Source organism: Oncorhynchus keta, chromosome 7 (genome assembly GCF_023373465.1).
Source record: "Oncorhynchus keta strain PuntledgeMale-10-30-2019 chromosome 7, Oket_V2, whole genome shotgun sequence".
Classification (NCBI taxonomy): Eukaryota; Metazoa; Chordata; class Actinopteri; order Salmoniformes; family Salmonidae; genus Oncorhynchus; species Oncorhynchus keta.
In genome coordinates, this window is record NC_068427.1 from 49,160,418 (window position 1) to 49,186,355 (window position 25,938).

Consider the following 25,938-nt stretch of genomic DNA (forward strand, 5'->3'; position numbering starts at 1 on the left):
AGACGTTATCTATCCAGCTATGTCCCTGTGGAGACGTTATCTAGCTAGCTATGTCCCTGTGGAGACGTTATCTAGCTAGCTATGTCCCTGTGGAGACGTTATCTATCCAGCCATGTCCCTGTGGAGACGTTATCTAGCTAGCTTTGTCCCTGTGGAGACGTTATCTATCCAGCCATGTCCCTGTGGAGACGTTATCTAGCTAGCTTTGTCCCTGTGGAGACGTTATCTAGCTAGCTATGTCCCTGTGGAGACGTTATCTATCCAGCCATGTCCCTGTGGAGACGTTATCTAGCTAGCTTTGTCCCTGTGGAGACGTTATCTATCCAGCCATGTCCCTGTGGAGACGTTATCTAGCTAGCTTTGTCCCTGTGGAGACGTTATCTATCCAACTATGTCCCTGTGGAGACGTTATCTATCCAGCTATGTCCCTGTGGAGACGTTATCTATCCAGCTATGTCCCTGTGGAGACGTTATCTATCCAGCTATGTCCCTGTGGAGACGTTATCTGTCCAGCTATGTCCCTGTGGAGACGTTATCTATCCAGCTATGTCCCTGTGGAGACGTTATCTAGCTAGCTATGTCCCTGTGGAGACGTTATCTATCCAGCTATGTCCCTGTGGAGACGTTATCTATCCAGCTATGTCCCTGTGGAGACGTTATCTAGCTAGCGGAGATGTGGAGACGTTATCTATCCAGCTATGTCCCTGTGGAGACGTTATCTAGCTAGCTTTGTCCCTGTGGAGACGTTATCTATCCAGCTATGTCCCTGTGGAGACGTTATCTATCCAGCTATGTCCCTGTGGAGACGTTATCTATCCAGCTATGTCCCTGTGGAGACGTTATCTATCCAGCCATGTCCCTGTGGAGACGTTATCTATCCAGCTATGTCCCTGTGGAGACGTTTGTCCCTGTGGAGACGTTATCTATCCAGCCATGTCCCTGTGGAGACGTTATCTAGCTAGCTATGTCCCTGTGGAGACGTTATCTATTCAGCCATGTCCCTGTGGAGACGTTATCTAGCTAGCTATGTCCCTGTGGAGACGTTATCTATCCAGCCATGTCCCTGTGGAGATGTTATCTATCCAGCCATGTCCCTGTGGAGACGTTATCTAGCTAGCTTTGTCCCTGTGGAGACGTTATCTATCCAGCCATGTCCCTGTGGAGACGTTATCTAGCTAGCTATGTCCCTGTGGAGACGTTATCTATCCAGCTTTGTCCCTGTGGAGACGTTATCTAGCTAGCTATGTCCCTGTGGAGACGTTATCTATCCAGCTATGTCCCTGTGGAGACGTTATCTATCCAGCTATGTCCCTGTGGAGACGTTATCTATCCAGCTATGTCCCTGTGGAGACGTTATCTATCCAGCTATGTCCCTGTGGAGACGTTATCTGTCCAGCTATGTCCCTGTGGAGACGTTATCTATCCAGCTATGTCCCTGTGGAGACGTTATCTAGCTAGCTATGTCCCTGTGGAGACGTTATCTAGCTAGCTATGTCCCTGTGGAGACGTTATCTATCCAGCCATGTCCCTGTGGAGACGTTATCTAGCTAGCTTTGTCCCTGTGGAGACGTTATCTATCCAGCCATGTCCCTGTGGAGACGTTATCTAGCTAGCTTTGTCCCTGTGGAGACGTTATCTAGCTAGCTATGTCCCTGTGGAGACGTTATCTATCCAGCCATGTCCCTGTGGAGACGTTATCTAGCTAGCTTTGTCCCTGTGGAGACGTTATCTATCCAGCCATGTCCCTGTGGAGACGTTATCTAGCTAGCTTTGTCCCTGTGGAGACGTTATCTATCCAACTATGTCCCTGTGGAGACGTTATCTATCCAGCTATGTCCCTGTGGAGACGTTATCTATCCAGCCATGTCCCTGTGGAGACGTTATCTAGCTAGCTTTGTCCCTGTGGAGACGTTATCTATCCAGCTATGTCCCTGTGGAGATGTTGTCAATCCAGCCATGTCCCTGTGGAGACGTTATCTAGCTAGCTTTGTCCCTGTGGAGACGTTATCTAGCTAGCGGAGATGTGGAGACGTTATCTATCCAGCCATGTCCCTGTGGAGACGTTATCTAGCTAGCTTTGTCCCTGTGGAGACGTTATCTAGCTAGCTTTGTCCCTGTGGAGACGTTATCTAGCTAGCTTTGTCCCTGTGGAGACGTTATCTATTCAGCCATGTCCCTGTGGAGACGTTATCTATCCAGCCATGTCCCTGTGGAGACGTTGTCAATCCAGCCATGTCCCTGTGGAGACGTTATCTAGCTAGCTTTGTCCCTGTGGAGACGTTATCTATCCAGCCATGTCCCTGTGGAGCCGTTATCTAGCTAGCTTTGTCCCTGTGGAGACGTTATCTAGCTAGCTCTGTCCTTTGTTAATTTGCTCGCTGAAAGGTAGGGCCTGCTGTTTTTTTTCTTCCTTTGAAGCCAGGGGATTGTTTTTGTTATAGCACACCACAAGTTCCTTCCTGGGTCCGGCCTCTATTTGGAGCCATGCCTCGCAGTTGTGTGATTCGCTAAAATTAAATGATGTCCAAGACTTTACTCGGTTAGGTCACTCCTATAGAATTGTATTGTCACTCCCACTAAGGCCAAATATGTATGGTTATATTCCAGGCATATTTATGTGTTCAATAGCCTGGAAGCGAGGTTAATCAATCAATCAATCAATAAAATGTATTTATAAAGCCCTTCTTACATCAGCTGATGTCACAAAGTGCTGTACAGAATCCCAGCCTAAAACCCCAAACAGCAGGCAATGCAGGTGTAGAAGCACGGTGGCTTGGAAAAACTCCCTAGAAAGGCCAAAACTTATGAAGAAACCTAGAGAGGAACCAGGCTATGTGGGGTGGCCAGTCTTCTTCTGGCTGTGCCGGGTGGAGAATATAACAACATGGCCAAGATGTTCCAGTTGAGAACACCTTTATTTAAACAGGTAGGCTAGTTGAGAACACCTTTATTTAACCAGGTAGGCTAGTTGAGAACACCTTTATTTAACCAGGTAGGCTAGTTGAGAACACCTTTATTTAACCAGGTAGGCTAGTTGAGAACACCTTTATTTAACCAGGTAGGCTAGTTGAGAACACCTTTATTTAACCAGGTAGGCTAGTTGAGAACACCTTTATTTAACCAGGTAGGCTAGTTGAGAACACCTTTATTTAAACAGGTAGGCTAGTTGAGAACACCTTTATTTAACCAGGTAGGCTAGTTGAGAACACCTTTATTTAACCAGGTAGGCTAGTTGAGAACACCTTTATTTAACCAGGTAGGCTAGTTGAGAACACCTTTATTTAACCAGGTGGCCAGTTGAGAACACCTTTATTTAACCAGGTAGGCTAGTTGAGAACACCTTTATTTAACCAGGTAGGCTAGTTGAGAACACCTTTATTTAACCAGGTAGGCTATTTGAGAACACCTTTATTTAACCAGGTAGGCTAGTTGAGAACACCTTTATTTAACCAGGTAGGCTAGTTGAGAACACCTTTATTTAAACTGTTAGGCTAGTTGAGAACACCTTTATTTAACCAGGTAGGCTAGTTGAGAACACTTTTATTTAACCAGGTAGGCTAGTTGAGAACACCTTCATTTAACCAGGTAGGCTAGTTGAGAACACCTTTATTTAACCAGGTAGGCTAGTTGAGAACACCTTTATTTAACCAGGTAGGCTAGTTGAGAACACCTTTATTTAACCAGGTAGGCTAGTTGAGAACACCTTTATTTAAACTGTTAGGCTAGTTGAGAACACCTTTATTTAACCAGGTAGGCTAGTTGAGAACACCTTTATTTAACCAGGTAGGCTAGTTGAGAACACCTTTATTTAACCAGGTAGGCTAGTTGAGAACACCTTTATTTAACCAGGTAGGCTAGTTGAGAACACCTTTATTTAAACAGGTAGGCTAGTTGAGAACACCTTTATTTAACCAGGTAGGCTAGTTGAGAACACCTTTATTTAACCAGGTAGGCTATTTGAGAACACCTTTATTTAACCAGGTAGGCTATTTGAGAACACCTTTATTTAACCAGGTAGGCTAGTTGAGAACACCTCTATTTAACCAGGTAGGCTAGTTGAGAACACCTTTATTTAACCAGGTAGGCTAGTTGAGAACACCTTTATTTAACCAGGTGGCCAGTTGAGAACACCTTTATTTAACCAGGTAGTCTAGTTGAGAACACCTTTATTTAACCAGGTAGGCTAGTTGAGAACACCTTTATTTAACCAGGTAGGCTAGTTGAGAACACCTTTATTTAACCAGGTAGGCTAGTTGAGAACACCTTTATTTAACCAGGTAGGCTAGTTGAGAACACCTTTATTTAACCAGGTAGGCTAGTTGAGGACACCTTTATTTAACCAGGTAGGCTAGTTGAGAACACCTTTATTTAAACAGGTAGGCTAGTTGAGAACACCTTTATTTAACCAGGTAGGCTAGTTGAGAACACCTTTATTTAACCAGGTAGGCTAGTTGAGAACATGTTCTCATTTGCAACTGCGACCTGGCCAAGATAAAGCGTAGCAATTCGACACATACAACAACAGAGTTACACATGAAATAAACAAAACATACAGTCAGTAATACAGTAGAACAAAAGAAAAGTCTATATACAGTGAGTGCAAATGAGGTAAGTTAAAGAAATAAATGGGCCATGGTGGCGACATAATTACAAAATAGCAATTAAACACTGGAATGGTAGATCGGCAGAAGTTGAATGCGCAGGTAGAGATACTGGGGTGCAAATGAGCAAAATAAATAAATAAATACCAGTATGGGGATGAGGTAGGTAGATGGGCTGTTTACAGATGGGCTATGTACAGGTGCAGTGATCTGTAAGCTGCTCTGACAGCAGGCGCTTAAAGCTAGTGAGGGAGATGTGAGTCTCCAGCTTCAGAGATTTTTGCAATTTGTTCCAGTCATGGGCAGCAGAGAACTGAAAGGAAAGACGACCAAAGGAGGAATTGGCTTAGGGGGTGGCCAGTGAGATGTAGCACGCGCTCCAGCAGGCATGAGTGAGTGCTGCTATGGTGACCAGTGAGCTGAGATAAGGCAAGGCTTTACCTAGCAGCGACTTGTAGATAACCTGTAGCCAGTGGGTTTGGCGACGAATATGAAGCGAGGGCCAACCAACGAGAGCGTACAGGTCGCAATGGTGGGTAGTGTATGGGGCTTTGGTGACAAAACGGATGTCACTGTGATAGACTGCATCCAAGTAGAGTAGAGTGTTGGAGGCTATTTTATAGATGACATCACTGAAGTCGAGGATCGGTAGGATGGTCAGTTTTACGAGGGTATATTTGGCAGCATGAGTGAAGGATGCTTTGTTGCGAAATAGGAAGCCTATTCTAGATTTAATTTTGGATTGGAGATGCTTAATGTGAGTCTGGAAGGAGAGTATACAGTCTGACCAGACACCTAGGTATTTGTAGTTGTCCACGTATTCTAAGTCAGAGCCGTCCAGAGTAGTGATGCTGGACGGGCGAGCAGGTGCAGGCAGTGATAGCATGCATTTAGTTTTACTTGCGTTTAAGAGCAGTTGGAGGCCACGGAAAGAGAGTTGTATGGCATTGAAGCTCGTCTGGAGGTTAGTTAACACAGTGTCCAAGGAGGGGCCAGAAGTATACAGAATGGTGTCGTCTGCGTAGAGGTGGATCAGAGAATCACCAGCAGCAAGAACAACATCATTGATGTATACAGAAAAGAGAGTCGGCCCGCGGTCAGAGGTCCGGACAACAGGCCCTCCGATCTGACACACTGAACTCTATCAGAGAAGTAGTTGGTAAACCAGGCGAGGCAATCATTTGCGAAACCAAGGCTGTCGAGTTTCCCAATAAGAATGTTGTGATTGACAGTCGAAAGCCTTCGCCAGGTCGATGAATACGGCTGCCAGTAATGTCTCTTATCGATGGCGGTTATGATGTCGTTTAGAACCTTGAGCGTGGCTGAGGTGCACCCTCAATGTCAGTTGGCTTTTCATAGCCGATCATTCAGAGTATCTCTACCGCTCCTGCTGTCTCTAGAGAGTTGAAAACAGCAGGTCTGGGACAGGTAGCACGTCCGGTGAAGAGGTCAGGATTAGAGAGAGAGAGAACTTGCATTCACACAGGACAAGACAGGAGAAATACTCCTGTCTACAGTTAAAACAGACTGACCCTAGCCCCCCGACACATGAACTTTTGCAGCATAAATACTGGAGGCTGAGACAGAAGGGGTCGGGAGACACTGTGGCCCCATCCGATGATACCCCCCAGACAGGGCTAAACAGGAAGGATATAACCCCACCCACTTTGCCAAAGCACAGCCCCCACACCACTGGAGGGATATCTTCAACCACCAACTTACCATCCTGAGACGAGGCAGAGTATAGCCCACAAAGATCTCCACCACGGCACAACCCAAGGGGGGGCGCCAGCCTTGTTAGGCACCATGTGCCTCCAGGGAGGAGGAGGGGCTGCTGTGTGTTGTTTTGTATGAACTCTAAAGATGCTACACTGCCATGAAAACCACTCTTTGTTGCTGTTTTGCTTAACTTAATGACACCTAAGGGTTTCTTTCCTGTTGGAGAGTACACTGGCCTCAGGGGCTAGACTGTGCTACAGGTTGTAAATAAAGAACCGGTTGTGAATAAGCTTAATTATAAGATGGCTGTTCAGATGGCTGTATAAATGGCCATTTACTTGGCTGTATAGATGGCCATTTAGATGGCTGTATAGACGGCTGTTTACTTGGTTGTAAAGATGGCTGTGCAGATGGTCGTTTACTTGGCTGTATAGATGGCCATTTAGATGGCTGTTTACTTGGATGTAAAGATGGCTGTGCAGATGGTCGTTTACTTGGCTGTATAGATGGCCATTTAGATGGCTGTTTACTTGGATGTAAAGATGGCTGTGTAGATGGTTGTTTACTTGGCTGTATAGATGTTGTTTACTTGGCTGTGTAGATGGTTGTTTACTTGGCTGTATAGATGGCTGTGTAGATGGCTGTATAGATGTTGTTTACTTGGCTGTATAGAGGGCCATTTAGATGGCTGTGTAGATGGTTGTTTAATTGGCTGTATAGATGGTAATTTAGATGGTTATTTACTTGGCTGTGTAGATGGCTGTATAGATGGCCGTTTACTTGGCTGTATAGATGGACATTTAGATGGTTGTTTACTTGGCTGTGTAGATGGCCGTTTACTTGGCTATATAGATGGTTGTTTACTTGGCTATATAGATGGCCGTTTACTTGGCTATATAGATGGACATTTAGATGGTTATTTACTTGGCTGTGTTGGTTCCACTTTTCTGGGCTCTTATTTACCGTCATTTCCAGACTATAAGCCGCTACTTTATTCCCACACTTTGGTTTATACAATGACGCGGCTAATTTATGGATTTTTCCCGCTTTCACAAGATTCATGCCGCCAAAAAACTGAGCACCGTCACATAATGTGACGTAAATCGAGCACGCTCAAACTTCCCATCATTCTGATTACGGTAGTAATTTTGTCACCCTCATCATGGCAAAGACACGGAGAAATGCATATGATGCAACTTTCAAGTTGAAGGCGATCGATCTGGCTGTTGGAAAAGGAAATAGAGCTGCTGCACGGGAGCTTGGCCTTACTGAGTCGATGATAAGACGTTGGAAACAGCAGCGTGAGGAACTGACTCAGTGCAGAAAGACAACAAAAGCTTTCAGAGGGAAGAAAAGCAGATGGCCCAAAGTATTTGCAGCCACTCGACATCAGTGTAAATCGTGCATTTAAGGTGGCGCTCCTTGTTCAGTGGGAGGCTTGGATGACAAGTGGGGAGAAATCCTTCACTAAAACGGGCCGCAGGCGAAGAGCATCTTATGGTCAAGTCTGCCAGTGGGTCCTGACAGCGTGGAGCATTGTCAAAAAATCCACTATCATCAACGGGTTTCGAAAGGCTGGACTGCTGCGTGTTGAAGGGGCAGCTGGACTGCTGCGTGTTGAAGGGGCAGCTGGACTGCTGCGTGTTGAAGGGGCGGCTGGACTGCTGCGTGTTGAAGGGGAAGCTGGACTGCTGCGTGTTGAAGGGGCGGCTGGACTGCTGCGTGTTGAAGGGGCAGCATGAGCTCAGCGGGGAATTTGCCTCCGGATGAAAGTGACGAGAGCGACAATGAAAACGATCCAACATCGGATGAAGCAATTCTGAGGCTATTCAACTCCGACACTGAAGGAGATGACTTCAGTGGTTTCAGTGCACAGGAGGAGGAAGATGGTGACCAATGACTTTCTTGGTAGGTTACTGTTTTAATTTTTGTTACAAGCCGTGTTTCGTTAAAGCCTATATTTTTTAATAATTCAGTGGGTGCGGTTTATATTCAGGTGCGCTTAATAGTCCAGCAATTACGGTACTTAACAAATAAGCAACACTCAAAATGTGCACTTGTAAATCATGACAATTTGAATCAAAATACAACTGTAGACAGAAGTAAAACATCACACATACAACTGATGTCTCTCCTGAGTTCTGCAAAATAGGAAAAGTCCAAGTTGCTTTTAATGTGCTTGTAGTCAACCCCTAGTGATGTAACTGCCTACATCAACACCTTCTCCTCATTAGACCAAGCCCATGCATATACAGTTATACAAACCTGCAGGAGAGAGCAATAGTTCCAGAGTTTTCTAAGGGCTCAGCAGTAATTTTCCACTCCCTAAGTTACTTTATAGTGGTATGTCTGACTAGTCTCTTATCTCTTTCACTCGTCTGCAGGGTTCTGTGTCTATGAATCTCTTTTAGCCTTGAGGCGTTTTCTCACAGACACCCTGTTTTGACTGCAATAACTCGCACATCTCTCAGACCGTTTCTTATAAGAGGCAGAGACTAAAAAAGAACTGTGGACCAGTATTAAACCTTATAATGAATATATATATATATATATATTGCTAATCTCTAGTCCAGGACCCTATAAATGTAGTGGGGGAGGGTCTTATAGCCCTTCCCATTCAATTGGGACATTTAGATGGCTGTATAGATGGTTGTTTACTTGGCTGTATAGGTGGCCATTTAGATGGTTGTTTACTTGTCTGTATAGATGGTTGTTTACCTGCCTGTTTAGATGGTTGTTTACTTGTCTGTATAGATGGTTGTTTACTTGTCTGTATAGATGGTTGTTTACTTGTCTGTATCGATGGTTGTTTACCTGCCTGTTTAGATGGTTGTTTACTTGTCTGTATAGATGGTTGTTTACTTGTCTGTATAGATGGTTGTTTACTTGTCTGTATAGATGGTTGTTTACTTGGCTGTATAGATGGTTGTTTACCTGCCTGTGTAGATGGTTGTTTACTTGTCTGTATAGATGGTTGTTTACTTGTCTGTATAGATGGTTGTTTACTTGTCTGTATAGATGGTTGTTTACTTGTCTGTATAGATGGTTGTTTACTTGGCTGTATAGATGGCTGTTTAGATGGCTGTGTAGATAGTTGTTTACTTGTCTGTATAGATGGCCATTTAGATGGCTGTATAGATGGTTGTTTACTTGTTTGTATAGATGGCCATTTAGATGGTTGTTTACTTGTCTGTATAGATGGCCATTTAGATGGCTGTGTAGATAGTTGTTTACTTGTCTGTGTAGATAGTTGTTTACTTGGCTGTGTAGATAGTTGTTTACTTGGCTGTATAGATGGCCATTTAGATGGTTGTTTACTTGTCTGTATAGATGGCCATTTAGATGTCTGTGGAGATAGTTGTTTACTTGTCTGTGTAGATAGTTGTTTACTTGGCTGTGTAGATAGTTGTTTACTTGGCTGTGTAGATGGCCATTTAGATGGCTGTGTAGATAGTTGTTTACTTGGCTGTGTAGATAGTTGTTTACTTGTCTGTATAGATGGCCATTTAGGTGGTTGTTTTCTTGTCTGTATAGATGGCCATTTAGATGGCTGTGTAGATAGTTGTTTACTTGTCTGTGTAGATAGTTGTTTAGTTGGCTGTATAGATGGCCATTTAGATGGCTGTATAGATGGTTGTTTACTTGGCTGTATAGATGGCCATTGAGATGGTTGTTTACTTGTCTGTATAGATGGCCATTTAGATGGCTGTGTAGATAGTTGTTTACTTGTCTGTATAGATGGCCATTTAGATGGTTGTTTACTTGTCTGTATAGATGGCCATTTAGATGGCTGTGTAGATAGTTGTTTACTTGTCTGTGTAGATAGTTGTTTACTTGGCTGTGTAGATAGTTGTTTACTTGGCTGTATAGATGGCCATTTAGATGGTTGTTTACTTGTCTGTATAGATGGCCATTTAGATGGCTGTGTAGATAGTTGTTTACTTGTCTGTATAGATGGCCATTTAGATGGTTGTTTACTTGTCTGTATAGATGGCCATTTAGATGGCTGTGTAGATAGTTGTTTACTTGGCTGTATAGATGGCCATTTAGATGGTTGTTTACTTGTCTGTATAGATGGCCATTTAGATGGCTGTGTAGATAGTTGTTTACTTGTCTGTATAGATGGCCATTTAGATGGTTGTTTACTTGTCTGTATAGATGGCCATTTAGATGGCTGTGTAGATAGTTGTTTACTTGTCTGTGTAGATAGTTGTTTACTTGGCTGTGTAGATGGCTGTTTTGTTGTCTGTCTCCCTGCTTTGTCAATAACTCTCCCATCGCAGCGATATCATCAACTTCCACTTTCCCGCCATTCAGTACTGGGTCTGAAGCATCAGGTCTGTCATGGTCAGAACCAGCTCTCTGTCTCTCCCTGTGTTGTTCACACAAAAATGTAAATGTAAAATGTAATGTCCGTCTCTGTAGGGTACGTCAGGACCAGACCCTACCACAGTCTACCTGGACATGAGAGCTCTGAGACATGAAAGGTATGATTCCACTGACCTCATCTTTACCTCACTATATTATATAGGTCTTTATGTCCAGGACTATATTATATAGGTCTTTATGTCCAGGACTATATTATATAGGTCTTTATATCCAGGACTATATTATATAGGTCTTTATGTCCAGGACTATATTATATAGGTCTTTATGTCCGGGACTATATTATATAGGTCTTTATGTCCGGGACTATATTATATAGGTCTTTATGTCCAGGACTATATTATATAGGTCTTTATGTCCAGGACTATATTATATAGGTCTTTATATCCAGGACTATATTATATAGGTCTTTGTCCAGGACTATATTATATAGGTCTTTGTCCAGGACTATATTATATAGGTCTTTATGTCCAGGACTATATTATATAGGTCTTTATGTCCAGGACTATATTATATAGGTCTTTATATCCAGGACTATATTATATAGGTCTTTATGTCCAGGACTATATTATATAGGTCTTTATGTCCGGGACTATATTATATAGGTCTTTATATCCAGGACTATATTATATAGGTCTTTATATCCAGGACTATATTATATAGGTCTTTATGTCCAGGACTATATTATATAGGTCTTTGTCCAGGACTATATTATATAGGTCTTTATATCCAGGACTATATTATATAGGTCTTTATGTCCAGGACTATATTATATAGGTCTTTATGTCCAGGACTATATTATATAGGTCTTTATGTCCAGGACTATATTATATAGGTCTTTATATCCAGGACTATATTATATAGGTCTTTATATCCAGGACTATATTATATAGGTCTTTATATCCAGGACTACATTATATAGGTCTTTATGTCCGGGACTATATTATATAGGTCTTTATGTCCAGGACTATATTATATAGGTCTTTATATCCAGGACTATATTATATAGGTCTTTATGTCCAGGACTATATTATATAGGTCTTTATATCCAGGACTATATTATATAGGTCTTTATATCCAGGACTATATTATATAGGTCTTTATGTCCGGGACTATATTATATAGGTCTTTATGTCCAGGACTATATTATATAGGTCTTTATATCCAGGACTATATTATATAGGTCTTTATATCCAGGACTATATTATATAGGTCTTTATGACTATATTATCCAGGACTATATTATATAGGTCTTTATATCCAGGACTATATTATATAGGTCTTTATGTCCAGGACTATATTTATAGGTCTTTATATCAGGACTATATTATATAGGTCTTTATGTCCAGGACTATATTATATAGGTCTTTATATCCAGGACTATATTATATAGGTCTTTATGTCCAGGACTATATTAGGTCTTTATCCAGGTCTTATATTATATAGGTCAGGACTATATTATATAGGTCTTTATGTCCAGGACTATATTATATAGGTCTTTGTCCAGGACTATATTATATAGGTCTTTATCCAGGACTATATTATATAGGTCTTTATGTCCAGGACTATATTATATAGGTCTTTATGTCCAGGACTATATTATATAGGTCTTTATGTCCAGGACTATATTATATAGGTCTTTATATCCAGGACTATATTATATAGGTCTTTATGTCCGGGACTATATTATATAGGTCTTTATGTCCAGGACTATATTATATAGGTCTTTATATCCAGGACTATATTATATAGGTCTTTATATCCAGGACTATATTATATAGGTCTTTATGTCCAGGACTATATTATATAGGTCTTTATATCCAGGACTATATTATATAGGTCTTTATGTCCGGGACTATATTATATAGGTCTTTATGTCCAGGACTATATTATATAGGTCTTTATATCCAGGACTATATTATATAGGTCTTTATATCCAGGACTATATTATATAGGTCTTTATGTCCAGGACTATATTATATAGGTCTTTGTCCAGGACTATATTATATAGGTCTTTATATCCAGGACTATATTATATAGGTCTTTATATCCAGGACTATATTATATAGGTCTTTATATCCAGGACTATATTATATAGGTCTTTATATCCAGGACTATATTATATAGGTCTTTATGTCCAGGACTATATTATATAGGTCTTTATGTCCGGGACTATATTATATAGGTCTTTATATCCAGGACTATATTATATAGGTCTTTATATCCAGGACTATATTATATAGGTCTTTATGTCCAGGACTATATTATATAGGTCTTTATGTCCGGGACTATATTATATAGGTCTTTATGTCCAGGACTATATTATATAGGTCTTTATGTCCAGGACTATATTATATAGGTCTTTATATCCAGGACTATATTATATAGGTCTTTATATCCAGGACTATATTATATAGGTCTTTATATCCAGGACTATATTATATAGGTCTTTATGTCCAGGACTATATTATATAGGTCTTTATGTCCAGGACTATATTATATAGGTCTTTATGTCCAGGACTATATTATATAGGTCTTTATGTCCAGGACTATATTATATAGGTCTTTATATCCAGGACTATATTATATAGGTCTTTATGTCCAGGACTATATTATATAGGTCTTTATATCCGGGACTATATTATATAGGTCTTTATGTCCAGGACTTTATTATATAGGTCTTTATGTCCGGGAAGGCCTTAAGACCTGAATTACAAAAACAAATCCGTTGATTGGCTAATGTTGTGTAATCTGATGTGTTATTGGTTGACTAATAACAGTTATTGTGTGTGTGATATCACCAGGGTTCGTATGGTAGAGAGAGGCTCTCCACACAGTCTGTCTCTCATGGAGTCTGGCAAGGTAAGACACCTACCTCATGGATAGATTCTTATATTATACTGGACTGAAATATTTAGTGTCTGCACTGTGTTATCTGATTGTTGTGTCAACCAGATTCTACCTAGGGATGAAGGTTACCGTAGTAAAAATGTGATGTGTTACCCAGATCCTACCTGGGATGAAGGTTACCGTAGTAAAAATGTGATGTGTTACCCAGATCCTACCTGGGGTGAGGGTTACCGTAGTAACAATGTGATGTGTTACCCAGATCCTACCTTGGGTGAGGGTTACCGTAGTAACAATGTGATGTGTTACCCAGATCCTACCTTGGGTGAGGGTTACCGTAGTAAAAATGTGATGTGTTACCCAGATCCTACCTGGGGTGAGGGTTACCGTAGTAACAATGTGATGTGTTACCCAGATCCTACCTTGGGTGAGGGTTACCGTAGTAAAAATGTGATGTGTTACCCAGATCCTACCTGGGGTGAGGGTTACCGTAGTAACAATGTGATGTGTTACCCAGATCCTACCTTGGGTGAGGGTTACCATAGTAACAATGTGTTGTGTTAAGCATATCCTACCTTGGGTGAGGGTTACCGTAGTAACAGTGTGTTATATTAAGCATATCCTACCTGGGGTGAGGGTTACCGTAGTAACAATGTGATGTGTTACCCAGATCCTACCTTGGGTGAGGGTTACCATAGTAACAATGTGTTGTGTTAAGCATATCCTACCTGGGGTGAGGGTTACCGTAGTAACAGTGTGTTATATTAAGCATATCCTACCTGGGGTGAGGGTTACCGTAGTAACAATGTGTTGTCTTAACCAGATCCTGCCTGGGGTGAAATTTAGGGTTACCGTAGTAACAATGTGTTGTGTTAACCAGATCCTTCCTGGGGTGAAGGTTAGGGTTACCGTAGTAACAATGTGTTGTGTTAATCAGATCCTTCCTGGGGTGAAGGTTAGGGTTACCGTAGTAACAATGTGTTGTGTTAATCAGATCCTTCCTGGGGTGAAGGTTAGGGTTACCGTAGTAACAATGTGTTGTGTTAACCAGATCCTGCCTGGGGTGAAGGTTAGGGTTACCGTAGTAACAATGTGTTGTGTTAACCAGATCCTGCCTGAGGTGAAGGTTAGGGTTACCGTAGTAACAATGTGTTGTGTTAATCAGATCCTGCCTGGGGTGAAGGTTAGGGTTACCGTAGTAACAATGTGTTGTGTTAATCAGATCCTTCCTGGGGTGAAGGTTAGGGTTACCGTAGTAACAATGTGTTGTGTTAATCAGATCCTTCCTGGGGTGAAGGTGGTTATCGCCAACACAGAGACCAAAGGACCTCTAGGAGACTCCCACCTGGGAGAGGTGAGACAAATTCTACAGGTCATATTACATGGCTATATGTTCTCTATCTGTCCTACTATGAGGCAGATGATCTTTACTCTATGACTATGTATGGCCCTGGAGGATAGCTATAGTATACAATATCAGTCAAAATTTCAGAGTTTTTCATTATTTTGACGATTTTCTACATTGTAGAATAATAATAGTGAAGACATCAAATCTATGAAATGACACATATCATGTAGTAACCAAAAAAGTGTTGAACAAATCTAAATTTATTTGAGGTTCTTCAAAGTAGCCACCCTTTGCCTTGATGAGAGCTTTGCATACTCTTGGCATTCTCTCAACCAGCTTCATGAGGTAATCATCTGGAATGTATTTCAATTAACATGTGTGCCTTGTTAAAAGTTAAATAGTGGAATTTCTTTCCTTAATGCTTTTGAGCCAATCAGCTGTGTTGTAACATGGGTTAGGGTTAGGATGGTATACAGAAGATAGTCCTATTTGGTAAAAGTCCATATTATGGCAAGAACACCTCGAATAAGCAAAGAGAAATTACAGTCCATCATTACTTTAAGACATGAAGGTCAGTCAATCTGGAAAATTTCAGGAACTTTGAAAGTTCCATCCTGCCCTGCCTTTCTAAAGTCTTCGAAAGCCAAGTTAACAACACAGATCACCGACCATTGCGAATCCCGCCATACCTTCTCCACTGCGTAATATGGTTTCCGAGCTGGTCATGGGTGCACCTCAGCCACGCTCAAGGTCCTGAACTATATCCTAAGCTCCATCGATAAAAGACAGTACTGTGCAGCTGTCTTCATCGGCCTGGCCAAGGCTGGCAATCACAACATTCGTATCGGCAGACTCAATAGCCTTGGTTTCTCAAAGGACTGCCTCACCTGGTTCACCAACTACCTCTCAGACAGAGTTCAGTGTGTCAAATCGTAGGGCCTGTTGTCCAGACCTCTGGCAGTCTCGATGGGGGTGCCACAGGGTTCAATTCTCGGGCTGACTCTTTTCTGTGCTGTCGCTTTCAATGATGTTGGTCTTGCTGCTGGTGATTCTCTATTCCACCTCTACGCAGATGAGACCATTCTGTATACATCTGGCCCTTCTTTGGACACTTTTTAACAAACCTCCAAATGAGCTTCAATGCCATACAACACTCCTTCATTGGAGTGCAGCTCACAGATTGGGTGCAGCTCACAGATCACTGCACCTGTACACAGCCAATCTGTAAATAACCACACCCAACTACCTCATCCCCATATTGTTATTTATCTTCTTGCACATTCATCATCTGCACATCTATCACTCCAGTATTAATGATCAATTGTAATTATTTTGCCTCTATGGCCTATTTATTACTCTTCTACATTTACTGTACATAGATTTTTCTATTTTATTTTGTGTTATTGACTGTGCGTTTGTTTGTGTAACTGTTGTTTGTGGCACACTGCTTTGCTTTATCTTGGTCAGGTCGCAGTTGTAAATGAGAACATGTTCTCAACTGGCCTACCTGGTTAAATAAAGGTGTTCTCAACTAGCCTACCTGGTTAAATAAAGGTGTTCTCAACTAGCCTACCTGGTTAAATAAAGGTGTTCTCAACTGGCCACCTGGTTAAATAAAGGTGTTCTCAACTGGCCTACCTGGTTAATATATATATATATGTCCGTACTGTGAGATGTCTAAGACAGTGCTACAGGAAGACAGGACGGACTGCTGTTCATCCTCGCAGTGTCAGACCACGTGTAACAACACCTGCACAGGATCGGTACATCTGAACATCACACCTGCGGACCAGGTACAGGATGGCAACAACAACTGCCCGAGTTACACCAGGAACGTACAATTCCTCCATCAGTGCTCAGACTGTCCTCTATAGGCTGAGAGAGGCTGGACTGAGGGCTTGTAGGCCTGTTGTAAAAGTAGGTCCTCCCTCACCAGACATCACCGGCAACAACGTCGCCTATGGGCACAAACCCACCGTTGCTGGACCAGACAGGACTGTCTGTGCACTTCACTGACGAGTAGCGGTTTTGTCTCACCAGGGGTGATGGCCGGATTTGCGTTTATCGTTGAAGGAATGAGCGTTACACCGAGACCTGTACTCTGGAGCAGGATCGATTTGGAGGTGGAGACTCCGTCATGGTCTGGGGCGGTGTGTCACAGCATCATCATCGGACTGAGCTTGTTGTCATTGCAGGCCATCTCAACGCTGTGCGTTACAGGGAAGACATCCTCCTCCCTCATGTGGTACCCCACCTGCAGGATCATCCTGACATGACCCTCCAGAATGACAATGCCACCAGCCATACTGCTCATTCTGTGCGGGATAGGAATGTCAGTGTTCTACCATGGCCAGCGAAGAGCCCGGACCACAATCCCATTGAGCACGTCTGGGACCTTTTGGATCGGAGGGTGAGGGCAAGGGCTATTCCCCCCAGAAATGTCTGGGTACTTGCAGGTGCCTTGGTGGAAGAGTGGGGTAACATCTCACAGCAAGAAACGGAAAATCTGGTGCAGGCCATGAGATGCACTGCAGTACTTAATAATGCAGCCGGTGGCCACACCAGATACTGACTGTTACTTTTGATTTTGAGTCCCCCTTTATTCAAGGACACATTCAATTTATATTAGTCACATGTCTGTGAAACTTATTCAGTTTGTCTCAGTTGTTGAATCTTGTTCTGATCGTACAAATATTTACACATGTTCAGTTTGCTGAAAATAAACGCAGTTGACAGTGAGAGGACGTTTATTTTTTTGCTGAGTTTATATATATATAATCTTCCCCTGTCTCTCTGCTAACACCTCTCCATCTTAATTTATCAGGTGTGGGTGAGCAGCCCCCACAATGCAACAGGTTACTACACGGTGTATGGAGAGGATGCTCTGCATGCGGACCACTTCAACACCAAGCTGAGCTTTGGAGACACGCAGACGGTCTGGGCCAGAACAGGATACCTGGGTTTCCTACGACGCACTGAGCTCACCGACGCCAGCGGAGGTTAGAGTCCAGACATCAGATCAATCAAATCACATTATATTTGTCACATGCTTCGTAAGCAAGTGTAGACTAACAGTGAAATGTTTACTCATGTCTCCTTTTCCATCAATGCGATATTAAAGATAAAGATACTAAATGTAATAAAAAAAAATAGAACTAGTGACAGGAGGAATATAGTGACTAGGCAACAAGATAGATAATAGACAGTAGCAGCAATGTGCTGTAAGTAGGGGTAAAGGATAGATAATAGACAGTAACAGCAGTATACTGTAGGTAGGGGTAAAGGATAGATAATAGACAGTAACAGCAGTATACTGTAGGTAGGGGTAAAGGATAGATAATAGACAGTAACAGCAGTATACTGTAGGTAAATGATAGATAATAGACAGTAACAGCAGTATACTGTAGGTAGGGGTAAAGGATAGATAATAGACAGTAACAGCAGTATACTGTAGGTAGGGTTAAAGGATAGATAATAGACAGTAACAGCAGTATACTGTAGGTAGGGGTAAAGGATAGATAATAGACAGTAACAGCAGTATACTGTAGGTAGGGGTAAAGGATAGATAATAGACAGTAACAGCAGTATACTGTAGGTAGGGGTAAAGGATAGATAATAGACAGTAACAGCAGTATACTGTAGGTAGGGGTAAAGGATAGATAATAGACAGTAACAGCAGTATACTGTAGGTAGGGGTAAAGGATAGATAATAGACAGTAACAGCAGTATACTACAGACTGCTATATCAGTCCACTAATACAGGACTAGTAAAGGCCCAGAGTTACAGACTGCTATATCAGTCCACTAATACAGGACTAGTAAAGGCCCAGAGTTACAGACTGCTGTATCAGGCCCAGAGTTACAGACTGCTATATCAGTCCACTAATACAGGACTAGTAAAGGCCCAGAGTTACAGACTGCTATATCAGTCCCAGAGTTACAGACTGCTATATCAGGCCCAGAGTTACAGACTGCTATATCAGTCCTCTAATACAGGACTGGTAAAGGCCCAGAGTTACAGACTGCTATATCAGGCCCAGAGTTACAGACTGCTATATCAGTCCACTAATACAGGACTAGTAAAGGCTCAGTGTTACAGACTGCTATATCAGGCCCAGAGTTACAGACTGCTATATCAGGCCCAGAGTTACAGACTGCTATATCAGTCCACTAATACAGGACTAGTAAAGGCCCAGAGTTACAGACTGCTATATCAGTCCACTAATACAGGACTAGTAAAGGGCCAGAGTTACAGACTGCTATATCAGTCCACTAATACAGGACTAGTAAAGGCCCAGAGTTACAGACTGCTATATCAGGCCCAGAGTTACAGACTGCTATATCAGTCCTCTAATACAGGACTAGTAAAGGCCCAGAGTTACAAACTGCTATATCAGTCCTCTAATACAGGACTAGTAAAGGCCCAGAGTTACAGACTGCTATATCAGGCCCAGAGTTACAGACTGCTATATCAGTCCACTAATACAGGACTAGTAAAGGCCCAGAGTTACAGACTGCTATATCAGGCCCAGAGTTACAGACTGCTATATCAGTCCACTAATACAGGACTAGTAAAGGCCCAGAGTTACAGACTGCTATATCAATCCACTAATACAGGACTAGTAAAGGCCCAGAGTTACAGACTGCTATATCAGGCCCAGAGTTACAGACTGCTATATCAGTCCACTAATACAGGACTAGTAAAGGCCCAGAGTTACAGACTGCTATATCAGTCCACTAATACAGGACTAGTAAAGGCCCAGAGTTACAGACTGCTATATCAGGCCCAGAGTTACAGACTGCTATATCAGTCCACTAATACAGGACTAGTTAAGGCCCAGAGTTACAGACTGCTATATCAGGCCCAGAGTTACAGACTGCTATATCAGGCCCAGAGTTACAGACTGCTATATCAGGCCCAGAGTTACAGACTGCTATATCAGGCCCAGAGTTACAGACTGCTATATCAGTCAATAATACAGGACTAGTAAAGGCCCAGAGTTACAGACTGCTATATCAGGCCCAGAGTTACAGACTGCTATATCAGTCCACTAATACAGGACTAGTAAAGGCCCAGAGTTACAGACTGCTATATCAGTCCACTAATACAGGACTAGTAAAGGCCCAGAGTTACAGACTGCTATATCAGGACTAGTACAGGACTAGTAAAGGCCCAGAGTTACAGACTGCTATATCAGGCCCAGAGTTACAGACTGCTATATCAGTCCACTAATACAGGACTAGTAAAGGCCCAGAGTTACAGACTGCTATATCAGTCCACTAATACAGGACTAGTAAAGGCCCAGAGTTACAGACTGCTATATCAGTCCACTAATACAGGACTAGTAAAGGCCCAGAGTTACAGACTGCTATATCAGGCCCAGAGTTACAGACTGCTATATCAGTCCACTAATACAGGACTAGTAAAGGCCCAGAGTTACAGACTGCTATATCAGTCCTCTAATACAGGACTAGTAAAGGCCCAGAGTTACAGACTGCTATATCAGTCCTCTAATACAGGACTAGTAAAGGCCCAGAGTTACATACTGCTATATCAGGCCCAGAGTTACAGACTGCTATATCAGTCCTCTAATACAGGACTAGTAAAGGCCCAGAGTTACAGACTGCTATATCAGTCCTCTAATACAGGACTAGTAAAGGCCCAGAGTTACAGACTGCTATATCAGTCCACTAATACAGGACTAGTAAAGGCCCAGAGTTACAGACTGCTATATCAGGCCCAGAGTTACAGACTGCTATATCAGTCCACTAATACAGGACTAGTAAAGGCCCAGAGTTACAGACTGCTATATCAGTCCACTAATACAGGACTAGTAAAGGCCCAGAGTTACAGACTGCTATATCAGGCCCAGAGTTACAGACTGCTATATCAGTCCACTAATACAGGACTAGTAAAGGCCCAGAGTTACAGACTGCTATATCAGTCCACTAATACAGGACTAGTAAAGGCCCAGAGTTACAGACTGCTATATCAGGCCCAGAGTTACAGACTGCTATATCAGTCCACTAATACAGGACTAGTAAAGGCCCAGAGTTACAGACTGCTATATCAGTCCTCTAATACAGGACTAGTAAAGGCCCAGAGTTACAGACTGCTATATCAGTCCTCTAATACAGGACTAGTAAAGGCCCAGAGTTACATACTGCTATATCAGGCCCAGAGTTACAGACTGCTATATCAGTCCTCTAATACAGGACTAGTAAAGGCCCAGAGTTACAGACTGCTATATCAGTCCTCTAATACAGGACTAGTAAAGGCCCAGAGTTACAGACTGCTATATCAGTCCACTAATACAGGACTAGTAAAGGCCCAGAGTTACAGACTGCTATATCAGGCCCAGAGTTACAGACTGCTATATCAGTCCACTAATACAGGACTAGTAAAGGCCCAGAGTTACAGACTGCTATATCAGTCCACTAATACAGGACTAGTAAAGGCCCAGAGTTACAGACTGCTATATCAGGCCCAGAGTTACAGACTGCTATATCAGTCCACTAATACAGGACTAGTAAAGGCCCAGAGTTACAGACTGCTATATCAGTCCACTAATACAGGACTAGTAAAGGCCCAGAGTTACAGACTGCTATATCAGGCCCAGAGTTACAGACTGCTATATCAGTCCACTAATACAGGACTAGTAAAGGCCCAGAGTTACAGACTGCTATATCAGTCCACTAATACAGGACTAGTAAAGGCCCAGAGTTACAGACTGCTATATCAGTCCACTAATACAGGACTAGTAAAGGCCCAGAGTTACAGACTGCTATATCAGGCCCAGAGTTACAGACTGCTATATCAGTCCACTAATACAGGACTAGTAAAGGCCCAGAGTTACAGACTGCTATATCAGTCCACTAATACAGGACTAGTAAAGGCCCAGAGTTACAGACTGCTATATCAGGCCCAGAGTTACAGACTGCTATATCAGTCCACTAATACAGGACTAGTAAAGGCCCAGAGTTACAGACTGCTATATCAGGCCCAGAGTTACAGACTGCTATATCAGTCCACTAATACAGGACTAGTAAAGGCCCAGCGTTACAGACTGCTATATCAGTCCACTAATACAGGACTAGTAAAGGCCCAGAGTTACAGACTGCTATATCAGTCCCAGAGTTACAGACTGCTATATCAGGCCCAGAGTTACAGACTGCTATATCAGGCCCAGAGTTACAGACTGCTATATCAGTCCACTAATACAGGACTAGTAAAGGCCCAGAGTTACAGACTGCTATATCAGGCCCAGAGTTACAGACTGCTATATCAGTCCACTAATACAGGACTAGTAAAGGCCCAGAGTTACAGACTGCTATATCAGGCCCAGAGTTACAGACTGCTATATCAGTCCACTAATACAGGACTAGTAAAGGCCCAGAGTTACAGACTGCTATATCAGTCCACTAATACAGGACTAGTAAAGGCCCAGAGTTACAGACTGCTATATCAGGCCCAGAGTTACAGACTGCTATATCAGTCCTCTAATACAGGACTAGTAAAGGCCCAGAGTTACAGACTGCTATATCAGTCCACTAATACAGGACTAGTAAAGGCCCAGAGTTACAGACTGCTATATCAGTCCACTAATACAGGACTAGTAAAGGCCCAGAGTTACAGACTGCTATATCAGGCCCAGAGTTACAGACTGCTATATCAGTCCACTAATACAGGACTAGTAAAGGCCCAGAGTTACAGACTGCTATATCAGTCCACTAATACAGGACTAGTAAAGGCCCAGAGTTACAGACTGCTATATCAGGCCCAGAGTTACAGACTGCTATATCAGTCCACTAATACAGGACTAGTAAAGGCCCAGAGTTACAGACTGCTATATCAGTCCACTAATACAGGACTAGTAAAGGCCCAGAGTTACAGACTGCTATATCAGTCCCAGAGTTACAGACTGCTATATCAGGCCCAGAGTTACAGACTGCTATATCAGGCCCAGAGTTACAGACTGCTATATCAGTCCACTAATACAGGACTAGTAAAGGCCCAGAGTTACAGACTGCTATATCAGTCCACTAATACAGGACTAGTAAAGGCCCAGAGTTACAGACTGCTATATCAGGCCCAGAGTTACAGACTGCTATATCAGTCCACTAATACAGGACTAGTAAAGGCCCAGAGTTACAGACTGCTATATCAGTCCACTAATACAGGACTAGTAAAGGCCCAGAGTTACAGACTGCTATATCAGGCCCAGAGTTACAGACTGCTATATCAGTCCACTAATACAGGACTAGTAAAGGCCCAGAGTTACAGACTGCTATATCAGGCCCAGAGTTACAGACTGCTATATCAGTCCACTAATACAGGACTAGTAAAGGCCCAGAGTTACAGACTGCTATATCAGTCCACTAATACAGGACTAGTAAAGGCCCAGAGTTACAGACTGCTATATCAGGCCCAGAGTTACAGACTGCTATATCAGTCCACTAATACAGGACTAGTAAAGGCCCAGAGTTACAGACTGCTATATCAGTCCACTAATACAGGACTAGTAAAGGCCCAGAGTTACAGACTGCTATATCAGGCCCAGAGTTACAGACTGCTATATCAGTCCACTAATACAGGACTAGTAAAGGCCCAGAGTTACAGACTGCTATATCAGGCCCAGAGTTACAGACTGCTATATCAGTCCACTAATACAGGACTAGTAAAGGCCCAGAGTTACAGACTGCTATATCAGTCCACTAATACAGGACTAGTAAAGGCCCAGAGTTACAGACTGCTATATCAGTCCCAGAGTTACAGACTGCTATATCAGGCCCAGAGTTACAGACTGCTATATCAGGCCCAGAGTTACAGACTGCTATATCAGTCCACTAATACAGGACTAGTAAAGGCCCAGAGTTACAGACTGCTATATCAGGCCCAGAGTTACAGACTGCTATATCAGTCCACTAATACAGGACTAGTAAAGGCCCAGAGTTACAGACTGCTATATCAGGCCCAGAGTTACAGACTGCTATATCAGTCCACTAATACAGGACTAGTAAAGGCCCAGAGTTACAGACTGCTATATCAGTCCACTAATACAGGACTAGTAAAGGCCCAGAGTTACAGACTGCTATATCAGGCCCAGAGTTACAGACTGCTATATCAGTCCTCTAATACAGGACTAGTAAAGGCCCAGAGTTACAGACTGCTATATCAGTCCACTAATACAGGACTAGTAAAGGCCCAGAGTTACAGACTGCTATATCAGTCCACTAATACAGGACTAGTAAAGGCCCAGAGTTACAGACTGCTATATCAGGCCCAGAGTTACAGACTGCTATATCAGTCCACTAATACAGGACTAGTAAAGGCCCAGAGTTACAGACTGCTATATCAGTCCACTAATACAGGACTAGTAAAGGCCCAGAGTTACAGACTGCTATATCAGGCCCAGAGTTACAGACTGCTATATCAGTCCACTAATACAGGACTAGTAAAGGCCCAGAGTTACAGACTGCTATATCAGGCCCAGAGTTACAGACTGCTATATCAGTCCACTAATACAGGACTAGTAAAGGCCCAGAGTTACAGACTGCTATATCAGTCCACTAATACAGGACTAGTAAAGGCCCAGAGTTACAGACTGCTATATCAGTCCCAGAGTTACAGACTGCTATATCAGGCCCAGAGTTACAGACTGCTATATCAGGCCCAGAGTTACAGACTGCTATATCAGTCCACTAATACAGGACTAGTAAAGGCCCAGAGTTACAGACTGCTATATCAGGCCCAGAGTTACAGACTGCTATATCAGTCCACTAATACAGGACTAGTAAAGGCCCAGAGTTACAGACTGCTATATCAGGCCCAGAGTTACAGACTGCTATATCAGTCCACTAATACAGGACTAGTAAAGGCCCAGAGTTACAGACTGCTATATCAGTCCACTAATACAGGACTAGTAAAGGCCCAGAGTTACAGACTGCTATATCAGGCCCAGAGTTACAGACTGCTATATCAGTCCTCTAATACAGGACTAGTAAAGGCCCAGAGTTACAGACTGCTATATCAGTCCACTAATACAGGACTAGTAAAGGCCCAGTGTTACAGACTGCTATATCAGACCCAGAGTTACAGACTGCTATATCAGTCCACTAATACAGGACTAGTAAAGACCCAGAGTTACAGACTGCTATATCAGTCCACTAATACAGGACTAGTAAAGGCCCAGAGTTACAGACTGCTATATCAGTCCACTAATACAGGACTAGTAAAGGCCCAGAGTTACAGACTGCTATATCAGGCCCAGAGTTACAGACTGCTATATCAGTCCTCTAATACAGGACTAGTAAAGGCCCAGAGTTACAAACTGCTATATCAGGCCCAGAGTTACAGACTGCTATATCAGTCCACTAATACAGGACTAGTAAAGGCCCAGAGTTACAGACTGCTATATCAGTCCACTAATACAGGACTAGTAAAGGCCCAGAGTTACAGACTGCTATATCAGGCCCAGAGTTACAGACTGCTATATCAGTCCTCTAATACAGGACTAGTAAAGGCCCAGAGTTACAGACTGCTATATCAGGCCCAGAGTTACAGACTGCTATATCAGTCCTCTAATACAGGACTAGTAAAGTCCCAGAGTTACAGACTGCTATATCAGTCCACTAATACAGGACTAGTAAAGGCCCAAGGTTACAGACTGCTATATCAGTCCACTAATACAGGACTAGTAAAGGCCCAGAGTTACAAACTGCTATATCAGTCCTCTAATACAGGACTAGTAAAGGCCCAGTGTTACAGACTGCTATATCAGGCCCAGAGTTACAGACTGCTATATCAGGCCCAGTGTTACAGACTGCTATATCAGTCCACTAATACAGGACTAGTAAAGGCCCAGAGTTACAGACTGATATATCAGTCCACTAATACAGGACTAGTAAAGGCCCAGAGTTACAGACTGCTATATCAGACCCAGAGTTACAGACTGCTATATCAGGCCCAGAGTTACAGACTGCTATATCAGTCCACTAATACAGGACTAGTAAAGGCCCAGAGTTACAGACTGCTAT

General features: G+C 42.7%; 1 protein-coding gene across 11 annotated transcripts in view; it reads left to right on the plus strand.

The window, feature by feature from the left end:
- The window catches only part of dip2a (disco-interacting protein 2 homolog A), a 274,567-nt gene that overhangs the window by 239,204 nt on the left and 9,425 nt on the right, over positions 1-25,938 (plus strand). For all 11 annotated transcript variants that reach the window (XR_008140278.1, XM_052523083.1, XM_052523084.1 and 8 more), the window contains 4 exons: positions 10,746-10,807; positions 13,511-13,568; positions 14,833-14,907; positions 17,726-17,900. Coding sequence is in view for 10 of the 11 variants with exons in the window: in XM_052523083.1 (XP_052379043.1) it covers positions 10,746-10,807; positions 13,511-13,568; positions 14,833-14,907; positions 17,726-17,900 (370 nt within the window). In the remaining variant the exon portion in view is untranslated. The remainder of the gene's footprint in view (positions 1-10,745; positions 10,808-13,510; positions 13,569-14,832; positions 14,908-17,725; positions 17,901-25,938) is intronic.